Source organism: Procambarus clarkii, chromosome 66 (genome assembly GCF_040958095.1).
Source record: "Procambarus clarkii isolate CNS0578487 chromosome 66, FALCON_Pclarkii_2.0, whole genome shotgun sequence".
Classification (NCBI taxonomy): domain Eukaryota; kingdom Metazoa; phylum Arthropoda; class Malacostraca; order Decapoda; family Cambaridae; genus Procambarus; species Procambarus clarkii.
The window spans coordinates 24,406,574-24,422,235 of record NC_091215.1 but is presented as its reverse complement, the minus strand read 5'-3'; the positions used below and the strand labels follow the sequence as shown (position 1 = coordinate 24,422,235).

Below are 15,662 nucleotides of genomic sequence, written 5' to 3'. Positions count from 1 at the left end.
ATGAGACCAGATGATTGTATTTGGATTCATTATTTGCTGAATTAAAATACTGTACTTTATTGTAATTTTAAAATAAAAAAAACATAATTAAATTAAACATGTCAAATTATTATACATTATTATTTGTATCAAATAGTGATAACTAAAAATATGTACTGTACTGTACACAAAACTGGCAAGACAGATTTGGAAATGTGGCCAAGTCATGTTCTTTTGTGGTAAGTGGTGGATGGAATAACTCTGCTTTAAGGTAAAATGGGTGGCTCCCCTCACCTGTGATGCATTATCACTAGTCCATATTACCCTTTACCTAGTCCATACTACCCCTTTCATTAGTTTTACTAGTTCATATTACCCTTTACCAATAAAGATGAAGTGACGGCGATGTTTTACAGTTTTTATGTAACTTACCAGGTCACTCTTTGATTCGTATGGAGGGGATCTGTTTGCTTGAAGTAGGCCATTTGATTACAACAGAGTGCAATAGGGGGAAAGTAGTTATTAATTATAGTGTTTACTTAAGTAGCCTTAATGAGAGCTGACCCATGACACTGCTTGCCAAAATATCTATACCATATATACTACTCAGAAAGTGGCCCAACTAGTTGTATCCCAGTGTTCAAAGGTGATGTGATAGAACTGAGTGCCTGTCACAGGAGTCGTTATAATACTCTAGCACCCATAATGACCTTACAAAAGACAATTTGAAAAGAGCTTTTTGTTGTAAATGTCACTATGTCATCCCGCATGAACTGGTCCATGTACATTGTGAATCTTGCCTTAGGCAGCATTCAAATGACTTTGCTTGGAAAGGTGCCTTTTATATTACTGCAACTTGATTTTTTCAAAAGGATATCTTTGCAGATGTGCAAATCTGGATCAGAATTCTTCAAGATGATTGTGCATTGTTATTGAACTGTCAGTGTTGAAGGTCTGATGATCTTCAACCCTTTGGCTGCACTAAACAATTGCAGTCATTGAAAGAAAAACTGACTTGCATCACAATAAGTAATCTGACCATGTGTTTAGTGAAATTTTTCAAATCATGCAAAATGTTGAATAGAGTACTATGACCTTTTCAACAGGTCCATGGACTATGCTACTGCACCAAAAATTAAGCTTCCTTCAAACCCTCACTTTAACACCTAATTACCTAAGCACCTCTTCTATGTTTTGTTTTGTTTTGTTTACTATATAAGGTATGTAATGATATTTTGTAGGTAGGTCCAGCTACTTGTTTGAACTAACACTGGAACATGTAACAAAGTGAAGACAGGCAGGAAGCAAATGCCTGTCTTTTGAGCTGAGCATTGTAAGGAGTGATTGGCAGCTTAGAGAACTGGCCAAATGCTTATTCATACTAATGTGATTAAAGTGGAGAGAATAAGTGTGATAGTGCACATGACAACAATCATTCACACCGGTGAGATGGTAAAAAGTGGAAAGCTAAACTCCAGAACCAGAGAAAATATTGTACAATATTAGACTACGACATAAATATGAAATTTAAATTTAAATAAGTTTATTGAGGTATAAATACACACCAAGGGATGAGGTAGTTGAAGCTATTCTCACCCCGTTCAGTACAACATGTTCATATATATTTAGACACACATTACAAACAATAAGCATATTACCGAACATTTTGAGTGATAAACATACTGTATACTGTACATAAATATGCGTTTGGTAAGCACGTGTGATGTGCTGATCTGGGCAGTAGAATGTGTACACAAGTGTGAAATTGTACAAAAAATGAATTTTCCACTGGGTCCAGGTCACTATTCTGAATGTGTATAATATGTACATATTGAAGGCTAGACGGGGAAAAAAAAGTGCAGATTTAGTGAGGGGAGACTTGAACAAATTATTGACACACAGTTTGAGGGTTATAAAAGGCTCAGATGCTTGGGGAGGAATCATGATGCAGATAAATAAGCCAAAAATGATCTCGGCTCATGATATTTGTCAGAAATCACAAAAGAAAATATAGTGTTTGGCTGTCAAGCACAACTGGGAGGCTAGTCAAAAGGCGAGGGCAAACATTTGGTATGAATTTGAGAGTGGCGAGATGCATCTTGACCAAAAAACGCAAATAAAAACTCAGACACCTGTGATAATTCGTGCCTGGTCAAACCAGCTTTTACTCAGACTTGAATCATTTTCATGGCCAAATTTGCCGTCAGGCACATTTTGGAAAATTTGCACTTTTGAGCGAAAACACACCACACACACACACACACACACACTCTTGAACTTACCACTATTTACTTAGACCCTAGATGTTAATAATAAATTTGCATATACTTATTTGTGTGTTCTGAACCTGTTCAGATTGAGGGTTGACAGTTGAAATTGATGGATATTGTGCGTGAAGACACTTAGTAATACTGTATTAAGACTTACTCATACATGCAGTTATTGTAGAAGAATGCTGTTGTCTTACTTATTTAAAATCAAGTTAGGAACAAAATATGTTAGTTGTTTCATTATTGGTTATTTTCAGTCAAGTGTAAACATCACATGAAGGATTTAGCATGCAAAATCACAACATTTTATCTGGTGTAGGATGTGTATCAAGTGGGTTTAGGCTCTTGAAGACTATACAGTACAGTATATGTCTTTATTTGCTCATACTGAACACCAGCTAACCAATTTTTTTCCTGTTTATGGCAATTCAGAAGATAGTGTAGTAGCTCACAAGTGCACAATGATCACTCTGTAAGCCCCCTCACAGCAACAAAGCCAGTAAATATTAAAAATACACAAAATGGGGAACCCAGCTTGCACTTTAAGCCAGGAATTACAGGTAAGAAGCACGGGTTTTGTGAGCACGCTTGGCCAGTCTAGACGGAGCTGGGAGACCAGTGCACTTCTGCTGTGGTGGAGCTTTGCTGGAAGAACACTAATACAAACTATATTTAATGCAGTGTTAGCTGTAGAGGACCTTTTTTTTTATTTGTGCTCATACCCATTCATGGAAAATGGTGTAACTGCTTGAGACTGTGTGATTAATTTTAGCTGTTTTGTCAACCCATTTTGGTATTAGTTTGAGTACAGCCCTTCTAAATGTAGAGGTACTGTACTGTACATGGAATTTTTCAACTCATCCACAAACTTTGCCTGCCTGTTCATACTAATGTGAAAGTAGCTGTAAATGCTCAGTCACTGATGTTACTGGACTCCCATCCATGAACCTTTTTAATAGGTATCGTATACTGTATTTCGTTTTTGCGTGTCGGTAAAAATGAAAGCTGATATCGAAGGAAGGGTTGCTGGGGAGGGAGCTGACAGTCCATCAGTGTTGGTTATGACAAAAAAAATTTTGTTTTGGTTTTAGTACAGTAGTCTCAACTTACAGTACTATTTGTATTTTTTGTATCTTTTTGTTTTTGTTGAAATGTGTGATAGAATATGGTGGCATAATCCATTATCACTTGATTTTTATTTAACAATTGTAGTATAGCAATTGGCTGCTACTGACAAATCTGTGTTGTGTGTTTGTGTACGTGTGCAGGGGAAGGGGAGAGGAGGGGGGGGGAAGGTGGGCGGTTGATTAGTCTGTCATACTTAATAGCTAGAACTGCCTAACCAGCCAAATTTTCTTAATACAGTACAGTAATGAAAAAATTTGAAAAATTTAATATTTGAGTGAGTTTTTTTTATTATTATAATATACACAATACATGTATAGATTTTTTTGTTTTGAGTTAGTTTTTACTTAAAAACCTGACCTAACTTCAGTAGGGCAATTATTTCTCAGTACTGCTTAACCCTTGGGCCACTAAGGGTCATAATGGATTCAACACCCACAGGCACAACAACAAAAATAAAATCCAATAAATTCTTTTGTCTTATAAAAGTGTTCATTTGTGTTCCATGATCACGGAAAAAATAACAAAAAAATCGTAGGTGGCATATTTTGGCCATAATCGGGTGGGGATGTCTGGCAAAAAAGAGGCGTTGACAGAGCAGTCGCCAGACGAGGTCTGCTCCGCCTGAGCTGTCAGGCGGCAGTTGCCACAAAGATATTATTGCCTAATTATTTAAATGTCTCTGATCGATTTTCTCTTTGTTTTTTGCAGTAATTTTATTCAGTAGTGTGTATTGTGATATATTTATATAATAAAATGTGTGAACCATCGCTGTACTCAAAATTATGGTGTGCATATTAGTGATTCAATTATGATGTTCATAAAGCAATAAACAAATAGTTTTGCTGTTATTACACTATATGCACATGTTATATGTAAGTATCTGCATGTGTTGCTCACCATAACGAACCGACAAGTTGGTACTGTACGTCAAAAAGCAACTAGGAGTGACCGCCACACACCAGCCGGCCACTTGCTGCCACTCCCTCCCTCAACAACACCTCACTCACCTACATTCTCCTCCTACGATACTATTTTTGCATTTATTCACTATACACAGATGTTATATTCAAGTATTTACATGTTTTGTTCACCATAATTGTACATCTAAGCTTGTATGTCGAGTAAAGGCAATAAGACATAGCTATTCACATAGTCAGCTGGTGGCGGCCGCCCTCAAGGCCAGACGCACTAATATATCTCCTCCAACAATACTGTTTGTGGTGTTATTACATTATATACACACATTATATATAAGTACAGTATCTACATGCTTTATTCACCATACCTGTACAAATAAGCTGGTATGGTGCCCAAAGACCATAGTGGCCACCAGTAAACAACAAGACATGTCATGCAGATGATGCACCTCCCTCAACAAAATGGCGGCTCTCAACATACCCCAATTGCTGTTATTACACTCTGTACACATGTTATAAATAAGTATCTACATGTTTGTTCACCATAGTGAACCACTAAGCTGGTGTGGTAAGTCCAGTCAATAAAAGGTGGCCACACCTTTTATTGAACACCACAAAGGCAAACCAACAAAATCATTAGAAAGAGGGGGAGTGAAAAATAAGGAGAGGGGAAACAAGTTCCTGAAGATTGCATACACCAACATAGATAAAGTGAGATCGAAGATACTGGAGTTAGGTGATGTAATACAGCTGCAGACACCAGACATTGTTGCACTCACGGAGACAAAACTTGAAGATATTATTTTAAATGAGGTCATATTCCCAAGGGGCTACTCAATTTGGAGACAGGACAGAAAAATTAGGAAAGGCGGTGGCGTTGCTGTGCTGGTGAAAGAACACCTAAAGGTGAAAGAAATAATGACTGCGAATCCACAAGAAGTTGACATAATAGCACTAGAGATCTGCCATGAGGATGATAAACTAATGATCATAAATGCATATAGTCCACCGCAAAGCAGCACATGGTCAAAGGAGGAGCTAGATAGTAAACGCGAAGGTCTTATAACAATAATGAGAGAGATTATAGCGAGAGCGGATAGCGATAGATCACAACTGTTGATAGTCGGTGACTTCAACTTGAAATCCATAGACTGGGAAGCATATGAAGCTAAAACAGAAGATTTGTAAACCTCATCCTGGAAACATTCTTGTATCAACATGTTTAACAAGCTACGAGGATGAGGGAAGGGGACGTTCTCTCCATGCTAGATTTGATATTTACCAGAAAGGAAGAAGAGATATTTGACATTCAGTACCTTCCTTCCCTGGGTAAAAGTGACCATGTCTTTTTGGGAATAAAGTATGCAATGCATTATAATCTGGAAGAAAATAAGGAGGTTGAAGCAGTTGAAAAGCCTGACTTCAGGAGAGGACATTATGGCCACCTTAGGAATTTTTTTAGTGAGTATAATTGGACAGACTTGATGCTAGACAAGGAAGTGAATGAGATGTATGTCAAGTTTTGTGAAATATATGATAAAGGCACCAAAAAATTTATACCAAAACAGAAATGCAGAACTAGGAAACAGGATTGGTTCAATAGAAATTGTGAGAGGCCAGAGACCAAAAGACAGAAAAATGGAATCAATACAGGAAGAGGCCAAACCCCCAAACATACCAGCGATACAAAGATGCGAGAAACAATTACACAGCAGTGAGGAGAGAGGCAGAAAAAAATTTTGAAAAAGGGATTGCAGACAAATGTAAAACAGAAACAGGTTTATTCTATAAATTCATAAACAACAAATTGCAGGTAAAGGATAATATTCAGAAATTGAAAATGGGAAATAGATTCACGGAAAATGAAAATGAAATGTGTGAAACACTAAACGAAAAGTTCCAAAGTGTGTTTGTACAAAATGAAATCTTTAGGGAACCAGACAAAATAAGAATTCCAGGGAACAACATAGAGCACATAGAGTTGTCTAGAGATGAAGTGGAAAAAATGCTCAAGGAGCTAAGTAAGAACAAAGCAGTTGGTCCAGATGGAGTTTCACCATGGGTTCTGAGAGACTGCATCTGAGCTCAGCATTCCACTTAAACTAATTTTTCAGGCATCCCTGTGTACAGGAGTTGTAGCTAATGTGTGGAAAAAGGCTAACATATTTCCAATCTACAAAAGTGGAAACAGGGAAGACCCCCTTAATTATAGACCTGTATCATTGACAAGTGTAATAGTCAAAATATTGGAAAAAATAATTAAAGCTAAATGGGTAGAACACCTGGAGGAAAACGATATAATATCAGACAGACAGACAGTATGGTTTTCGATCTGGAAGATCCTGTGTAATGAACTTGCTCAGTTTTTATGATCGAGCCACAGATTTTACAGGAAAGAGATGGTTGGGTTGACTGCATCTATCTGGACCCTAAAAAAAGGCTTTCGAAAGAGTTCCCCATAAGAGGTTGTTCTGGAAACTGGAACATATTGGAGGAGTGACAGGTAAGCTACTAACATGGATGAAAAATTTCCTAACTGACAGAAAAATGATGGCCTTAATCAGAGGCAAGATTGGAGGAATGTTACGAGTGGAGTATCACAGGGTTCAGTTCTTGCACCGGTAATGTTCGTTGTCTACATAAACGATCTACCAGTGGGACTACAGAATTACATGAACATGTTTGTTAATGATGCTAAGATAATAGGGAAGATAAGAAACCTAGATGATTGTCATGCCCTTCAAGAAGACATGGACAAAATAATTATATGGAGCAACACTTGGCAAATGGAATTTAATGTGAATAAATGCCATGTTATGGAATGTGGAATTGGAGAACATAGACCCCACACAACCAGTAAATTATGTGAGAAATCTTTAAAGAATTCTGACAAAGAAAGGGATCTAGGGGTAGTTCTAGATAGAAAACTGTCACCTGAGGACCACAATAAGAACATTGTGCGAGGAGCCTATGCTACACTTTCTAACCTCAGAATTGCTTTTAAATACATGGATGGAGAAATACTAAAGAAATTGTTCACGACTTTTATTAGACCAAAGCTGGAATATGCAGCAGTTGTATGGTGCCCATATCTTAAGAAGCACATCACCAAACTTGAAAAGGTGCAACGGCATGCCACTAAGTGGCTCCCAGAACTGAAGGACAAGAGCTATGAGGAGAGGTTAGAGGCATTAAATATGCAAAAACTAGAAGATAGAAGAAAAAGAGGCGATATGATCACTACGTTCAAAATAGTAACAGGAATCGATAAAATTGATAGGGAAGAATTCCTGAGACCCGGAACTTCAAGAACAAGAGGTCATAGATTTCAACTAACGAAACAAAGCTGCCGGAGAAATATACGAAAATTCACTTTTGTTAATAGAGTGGTAGACGGTTGGAACAAGATAAGTGAGAAGGTGGTGGAGGCCAAAACCGTCAGTAATTTCAAAGCATTATATGGCAAAGAGTGCTGGGGAGACGGAACACCACAAGCGTAGCTCTCATCCTGTAACTACACTTAGGTAATTACATTACACACAGTCAGGAGATGATGCCACCTCCCTCCCTCCCTCAGCATTACTCCTCCCACCATGGAACACAGCGCTAAATATCACCACAATCCTGCTATTATCAGAATCCTGGTCGGTTTTATCACAGTCAGGGGTATTCTGTAATACTATCATTGCTAAGTAATAGCGTAAACATATATATTTTGACAGTTTTAGGCAATGCTATGGTCACAAGCTGTATAGCGGTTCGGTGAGCTCATGCTGCGTGCGTCAGCCTTGGTGGCTCGCTCAGTATGTGTACTGAAGCTCTCACACCCAGGAATGTTGTCCACGATTTTTTTTCTAGGTGGTGTATGTCAACTATTGGTCCTGGCTGCACTATAGCTGCCCCTATCCCACGCGGGGCGTTTAAATTAAGGCGCTGGACACTAAAACAGCTATTAATGTATTGGGCGGTTCTGGTTTTGTTTCTCAAATCATTTATATATGTATTGCGCTGTCTAAGGGCTAACATCAGAAAAACTTGGCCTAACTAAATTAGTAATTCATGTTATCAGTTGAATATGTTAATACTGTAATGTGAAGTTAGGGGTGAACTAGTTTTGAAAGAAATGTTTGAAAATATGCTAAATTGCTTTAGCTAGTATGCAAAAGTGGCCTTGCTTACTAGGCCTAGTATTGCAGTTCTTGCTTTTAGGTATGAGACATACTGTATACCATATCTGCAGTGGGGGGTGGGGGGGGGGCTGCTTGACCCAACTTAAACAGAATCCCAGAAAATCTTAGCATTTTCAAAATGGATAAAAAGTTCTCTATATACATACTGTAACCAGAAATATTCATATGTGACAATGTTTGTTTGTATTTAAGCTAGAGGCAGCCTAACCTGACGTTGGATGCAGGAGGTTAACATGTGGTGGTTGAGTGACTTGCAGCTGGAAAGCTAGTGTCGGGAGAAGGATACAGGGGTGGAGGAGAACGAGTGAGATATATGTGAATCTTTAGAAACATTTTAAGTTTGTAGCCAAAAATCGGTCATAAATTTATGATTTTGACGAAAATATTCACTGAAATGTTTGCTCTGGTATATTATCACGTGCTATACAGTACTGTTCAGAAAATTAAGATTGGTTAGTAAATTAATTTTTTGTGAATTTTTTTAATCGAGTGGAGTAAATCTTAACAGTAGCATTTATTCCTGTTGGGGGTGCTCTATTTTTATAAATGTATAGGATGGATCCCATCTGAGTTACGTAGAGATCTGAAATATACAAAGTTCTCAGAGTGCATATAATAATAGTGAACACAATTTTTTTTTTACTGCAAACATTTTCGATTTGTATATAGACAAGGCATACATTGTCACTGTAAAGCACCTAAATTATTGGGATCGTGTCAAAGCTCTCCAAATGTACTCCCTAGAAAGGAGACTAGAGAGGTATAAAATCATATACTGTACAGTATACATGGATAATACTGGAGGGCCAGGTCCTAAATCTACACAGTAAAATAACATACTGGAGTGAATTATATGGAAGGAAATGCAGAATAGAACCAGTGAAGAGCAGAGGTGTCATAAGTAGAATCAGAGAACACTGTATAAACATCAGAGGTCCATGGTTGCCCAACATCCTCCCAGCTAGCATATAAAATATTGCTGGAACAAACATAGACTTCTTCAAGAGAAAACTGGATAGTTTTCTTCAAGAAGCGCCAGACCAACTGGGCTGTGGTGGATATGTGGGCCTGTAGACGGCTCCAAGCAACAACCTATTGGACTAAGCTTGGCAATTCAAGTTCTGGGAGTAGAAGAACTTTCAGAACCCCATCCAGGTACAATCCAGGTTGTATTTCCACATTTAGCATATTAATAACAGAATTATAGCAGCTTTTCCATAGATATAAGAAAAAACTAACAAATTTTAATTTACTTTAGATGAATTCAAAGCTGCCGTGAACAATCAGATTAGAATACAGTACAGTACAGTTCTCTACTGTTTTGTTCTCTACAGTATAGGAATGCAGTGCCATACACATTTAAATTAAATACTTTAATAATGTTTCTAATTTCCATGAAAATATAAATATAAAATGTTCCTGTTAGCAGCTAAATCAACTTCCCTCTCCCTAAAATTACTGTGCAAGTACATGGCAAACTCGGTTTTGATTGGTAAAGTCTTAGGTTTCGCTGGTTAAAGGTCATCGGGATTCAGATCTCAAATATGTATGTATTTTGGCCTGTCTTATTTTTTTCCATTGGCAACCTTGATGATCACTTCCTTGCCCAACATTTATTATGGACTTTTACTTTTGGAATTACGGTATACATAATGAAATGATCAATGCTTGCCATAGGGAATTACTTCTTGCAGGTTGTGCTGTAGCTTTCTCACTTTTCCCCATGTCACCATAAATGCTCTGAACAATCTCATTTTCAGTTCTCATACAATAACATGGGTCATTAGCAGCTTCACATTGATTACTGCTAATTCTTTACACCTTGTTCACTTAAAATTAGCTTAAGTTTGTATTAAAGACAAATTTTATTTAAAGAAACTCTGCAAATACAGAATGTCACCTTGTATCACACAAGAGGGTTGAAATGCATGGCTAGCTCACACAGTCAGGATGGGTCCCGTTATTTTAGTAAGGAAATACAGATACAGTACTCGTGTATTTCTAACAATTTTTAATTGTTGCAATATTTGATGTAATTTTCTGGGAGGGACCTCTCGCTGGCTCCCTGGAGATAGCTGTCTGAATAGTACCACATGTATTCTGTCACACAGAGACAGAATCTGGTCCTCTCAAAGAGGCACAGGATGCTGGAGATATTAGATCAACCCAGACCAAGAGGAAATGCCACCAGAAAGGTAGAGGACTTCAAAAACACAGATGCTTGCCTGCTTGCTCTGGCCCTTTCCAGAAATGTGGGTGTTTGGTATCTCCATGTTTGATTTCAACTTCTAGGCTTTGATAATAGAGGATCACTCTCTGGCTTCATGTCTTGTGGTGCCTTCCTCCTCCTGCACGCAACTTTTGTTATGACTACTGTACCTCAGCCTTGTATAAGAGCTTTGTGACCAGCTCTCATCAGGCTTCTTGAGGTTACTGGATGGATCTCTTCATTGGGCACAGACCACAGTGCAACAAGTTCAGGGTGGTATGGCATACTCTGCGGCACATTTGTTGTCCTCCAGGTTCTGTGATCTAGCTCCACTCTGACTGCTTCCTGATGGTTCATTGTCTGAATTAAGAGGTTGATGTGCTGCTGTGAGTGCCACATCTTTCAACATTACCACTCATCACTCATTGGGAGGAACAACATTCATGCAAACTGCACGTACCTTACCTTGAGGTTACCTTGAGATGATTTTGGGGCTTAGTGTCCCTGTGGCCCAGTCCTTGACCAGGCCTCCTCATTGCTGGACTGGTCAACCAGGCTGTTGGACACAGCTGCTCGCAGCCTGATATATGAGTCACAGCCTGGTTGATCAGGTGTTCTTTGAAGGTGCTTATCAAGTTGTCTCTTGAACACTGTGAGGGGTCGGCCAGTTATACCCCTTATATGTAGTGGAAGCGTGTTGAACAGTCTTGGGCCTCTGATGTTGATAGTTCGCTCTCAGAGTACCTATTGCACCTCTGCTTTACAATGGGGGTATTCTGCACATCCTGTCATATCTTCTGGTCTCATGTGGTGTTATTTCTGTGTGCAGGTTTGGGACTAGCCCCTTTACTATTTCTCCCGCCTGCCCTCAAGAGAATATAGATTTAGGCATTTTAGGAGGTCCCAATAGTTTAGACCGAGTGGATTCTAGCAGTAAAAAATCTCTGCCCGCTCTCCTGGTCAGCAATTTCTCCAGCTTTGAAAGGGGCTGTCATTGTGCAACAGTATATCTAGAGAGCACTAGCGTCTTGAAAAGTATCATCGTCGGTATAGCATCTCTAGTGTGGAAGGTTCTTGTTATCCAAGCTGTCATTTTTCTTGCAGGTGTGATGGCTACTTTATTGTGTTCTTTAAAGGTAAGGTCTTCTGATATGAGTCCAAATCCTTTACATTGCCTTTTCGTTCTATGTTATGATTTGATTGCGTTTTGTACGTGGTTTCTGTTTTTATATTTTCATTTTCCCTAGCGCAGGAGCTGGGACTTATCCTTGTTAAACACAGTATTATTTTCTGTAGGTCATAGAAAAACCTATTGCATTGCATAAATTGTATTGCAAAGAAGAATTAAGAGGGGGGGAGGACATTTCTGCCCCTTTCTCTGTGGGAATGGACTCTCTGAGTGACATGTATTCTGGATTCTTGTGTTTTGGCTCTACATAGTTCTCCTGCATATTCAACATTCTCACAGATGACCTGTCTTCCTTCCATACCATTTCTGTAAAATGATTGGTTGACACTGTGTCCTTTGGCTTTGAGAGATGTTCAACTATCCTCAGGTGAACCTCTTTGTGTCAACATAAAATTGGATGCTAACTTCCTATGTGGCCTCTTTTGCAGGTCATGTGGTGGATGCCTGTTTACTGGAGTTGGTGCGAGTTCTTTTAGCTATTCCTTACAATTTTGCTGCTGCTCCTTATTCTGTCCAGGATAGAAGTGTATTCTGAGTAGGGCAATTCTTCTGGCTCTTTGGTGGCTAGCTCTAGGGTGGTGTCTAGCTCTTTGAGCCTGTTGTCCAAATCTACACTTTTTCTCCGATCTTCATGTTTAGTTTTGAGTCTGGTGTACAGCCATTTGTATGGTGGATCTTTTGGTGTCACATTTGCGTTTTTTTTGTCAGCAGTAGTACGAGGTCTTTTTGAATTCAGTTTGTTTTTGCTTGTGCTTGTCTACTTTTAAAATCTGGTGATTTTATCTTGCCGTTTTGTTGATTGCCATCTTAAGCCATATGTGGTTGCATCTTATCTGACTTTGGCAGAGCCACTTTTGTTTGCTTTCAGCATTGACATTTTTTGTTGTAGCCATTTTATAGTTTGTCTTGTGTTTTTTCCCCTCTGGCCTGCTCACTCTCCTTTTGGGCCTTAATCATGGAATCATGTTCCATTTGTCCATTTCTGTGGCCTTCAGTCCGTGCTGTTTTACAAGACCTTCATTTTGTTGGTTTCCCGCTGACAGGTGTATGGTTGGGAGCTCCTTCATAAGCGGGAATGTTGTACCTTTGACCCTGGTGAGCGTTTTCTTCATTTGCAGCCTTCTTTTCTGGCAAAAAATGAGATGGCTGGCTTTCGGAGGGCTCCTATGGTTGTTAACTCTTGGTTTGTTTGACTGGGTTGCATCATTATTTGTGTGTATCCACCATCTTTTTCTATAGGACATGGGCTCGTGTGTTTTGACTATCCAGTAAGGTTCAGATGGCACAATGTTTTTTAATGTTCCTGGGCTGCACCGTGCTCGAGTAGCATTGGGTAGGGTTACCATGGTCTGATCTTTCCCTCTTTGAGGGCTACTGCTATCTTCTGCTCCTCATAAGTCCTGTCTTTGGTATGTTTACCATTATGAGAGAGCTTCAGGGAAACCGCTAAGGAATATCTCTCCCCAAAATTTAGCAATGAATGTAAGGACTTCTTTTTTGTGGGTCCCTCGGTAGCTCCCCATTCCTACCCTTTCCCTTTCAGGGGGCTTCAGTTCTTATTAGGCAGCACATATCTGATCCAGTTTCACCACCTGGCAGGATGGAGGGAGAGGTTAACTAGCTGTGGTAACGACTAGTGTGTTTCTTGTTGTCAGGGTTGTAATTATTTTCCAAGCAGTTGTGTGTTTTGGAGCCTTTCTGTTGGTATTTCCTTTTGGTCTGGGTTGATTTAATATCCCCAGATATTTCTCTCATTGAGTTGACCAGATTCTGTCTTGGGTCCCAGTAGGAGTTTAGTGACTTACAAGGGGCCGTCATGTGACGTATAGATCATGGCCCTACGTGTATGATCTCGTATCTATGTAGAGAGCTATGTACTGAGGGCTCCACCAGAAAGAGGCATTGTTACATTTAGTGTTGGATTTAAAAAAAAAAATGACTAACAATTGAATACATTTTAGTTTAACATAGGCTGCTGTATATACAGTACATTATAGATGAAAAGTCACAATACCACGACTGAAAAATGTTGACCAAACCACACACTAGAAATTGAAGAGACGACGTTTCGGTCTGTCCTGGACCATTATCAAGTCGATTTGATAATGGTCCAGCATGGACCGAAACGTTGTTGTCTCTTCAATTTCTAGTGTGTGGTTTGGTCAACATTTTACAGTATATACATTGTATATAAACTAATGGGACATGTTAGTTCCATATTTTGGATTCTCTTCAAATCAAGAGACAGTCAAACTGTCATGGTTTTGGTCAAGTTACCCAGAGATTCTAGTAACTATATATTGTATATAAATCTGAGACACAACTGGCTTAAGTACTTGATTCCATTTTGTAAATAATAAATTAAAAACAAAATGGAACCAAACATCAGTTGATAATTAGTTTCTCATAAAAGGTAATATCAGCTAGCATGAAGCTTGTTCATATTTCAGGTGCTGCAGTTAGAGGATGTCAAGACCAAAGCCCGGAGACTTAGTAATGAAGGAGTGACACTTGCCGAGGCTGAACGATGGTGGGCAGCCATTGGCAGGTGGAGTGCCGCTCTTGCCCTCACACCAGACGATCATACAATTCATGAAATGATGTCGCAGGCATATATACAGGTACGTGACTTATGGCAGAATGTTTAGGTTCAAGGCAGAGTGCTACAGTATATTCACACATAATTTAAAAATGACAGGCCTGAAGAATAAACATCCTCTGATTAGCCCTATAGAATTGTGGAATACTCTAAAGATATATAGTACTGTGCTGTATTAGTCTCTCGGCACAGAAAAATACTCGAATAGCACAAATGTTTGTTAAAAATAATTTGGGCCGTTGTTGATGACAGCTGTTTATGCCGAGGCTAATGGTTTTGCAGAGGTTAATATGATTTGCCACAAAATAATTTTTGTTTCTCTAGGGCTCATGGTTTTTAGGACAAATCAGCATAATCAGAATATTAATCATATTTTATGTGCACTATACACGTATATTGTTTATTTACACCCATATTATTTTCAATATATGCACGTACTGTACTATGTATTCTTTATAGGTCGGTGAGGTGTTTCCCGCACTAAGATCAGCAGAAGAAGCTGTGAAGCTATCGCCAAATTGGTGGGTAGGACTGCAGACGCTTGGCAGAGCACAACTTGGCTTAGGGGAAGTAGCCGAGGCCGTCAAAACCTTTTCACGAGCTGTACACATTTGTCCGGACCAGCAGGAGCTATGGCGTGAAGATCTGCAGGTAATATTTCCTGGAGTCAAGTACCCATCCTCTCCTTCCCTCGTACTCCCTGCTGCTCCTCTTCCCTCCTCTTCTCTCCTTCCCTCGTACTCCCTGCTGCTCCTCTTCCCTCCTCTTCTCTCCTTCCCTCCTCACCCACCCTCTTCTCTCCCGCTGGGGAGGGGGAGGAAGAGAGAGAGAGGAGATCCTCTCGCTCCCCTCCTTTCTCTCCCTCTCCTCACCCCACCCTATTCCCTACTCTCCCTCTCCTCACCCACCCTCTTCCCTACTCTCCCACTGTGGGGGGGAGGGGGGAGAGGAGGTCCTAACTCCTTCCCTCCTCTCCAACTGGGAAGGGGAAATCCCCTTCCTTTCTCTCTTCCCTCCTCCCTACTCTCCCACTGGAGGGGAAGGAGAGAGGAGGTCCTCCCTCCCCACTCACCCTCTTCCTTTCTTTTCCACTGAGGGAGAGGGAGAGGTGAGATCCCCTCCTCCCCTCACTCACCCCTCCCACCCCAGGGAGGGTGAGGTCCACTCCCCCCTCAGAGGGG

The 15,662-nt window shown here is 39.7% G+C and overlaps 1 protein-coding gene across 6 annotated transcripts in view; it reads left to right on the top strand.

Annotated features, from left to right (window-relative positions):
- LOC123769275 (tetratricopeptide repeat protein 33) overlaps window positions 1-15,662 on the top strand; it is a 67,434-nt gene that overhangs the window by 45,386 nt on the left and 6,386 nt on the right. For 5 of the 6 annotated variants that reach the window (XM_069309869.1, XM_045760361.2, XM_045760364.2 and 2 more), the window contains exons 3-4: window positions 14,333-14,503; window positions 14,941-15,132. In XM_069309869.1, coding sequence (XP_069165970.1) covers window positions 14,333-14,503; window positions 14,941-15,132 — 363 coding nt within the window. Of the gene's footprint in view, window positions 1-2,681; window positions 2,810-14,332; window positions 14,504-14,940; window positions 15,133-15,662 lie in introns of all 6 variants that reach the window. The other variant, XM_045760365.2, reaches the window with a different exon arrangement.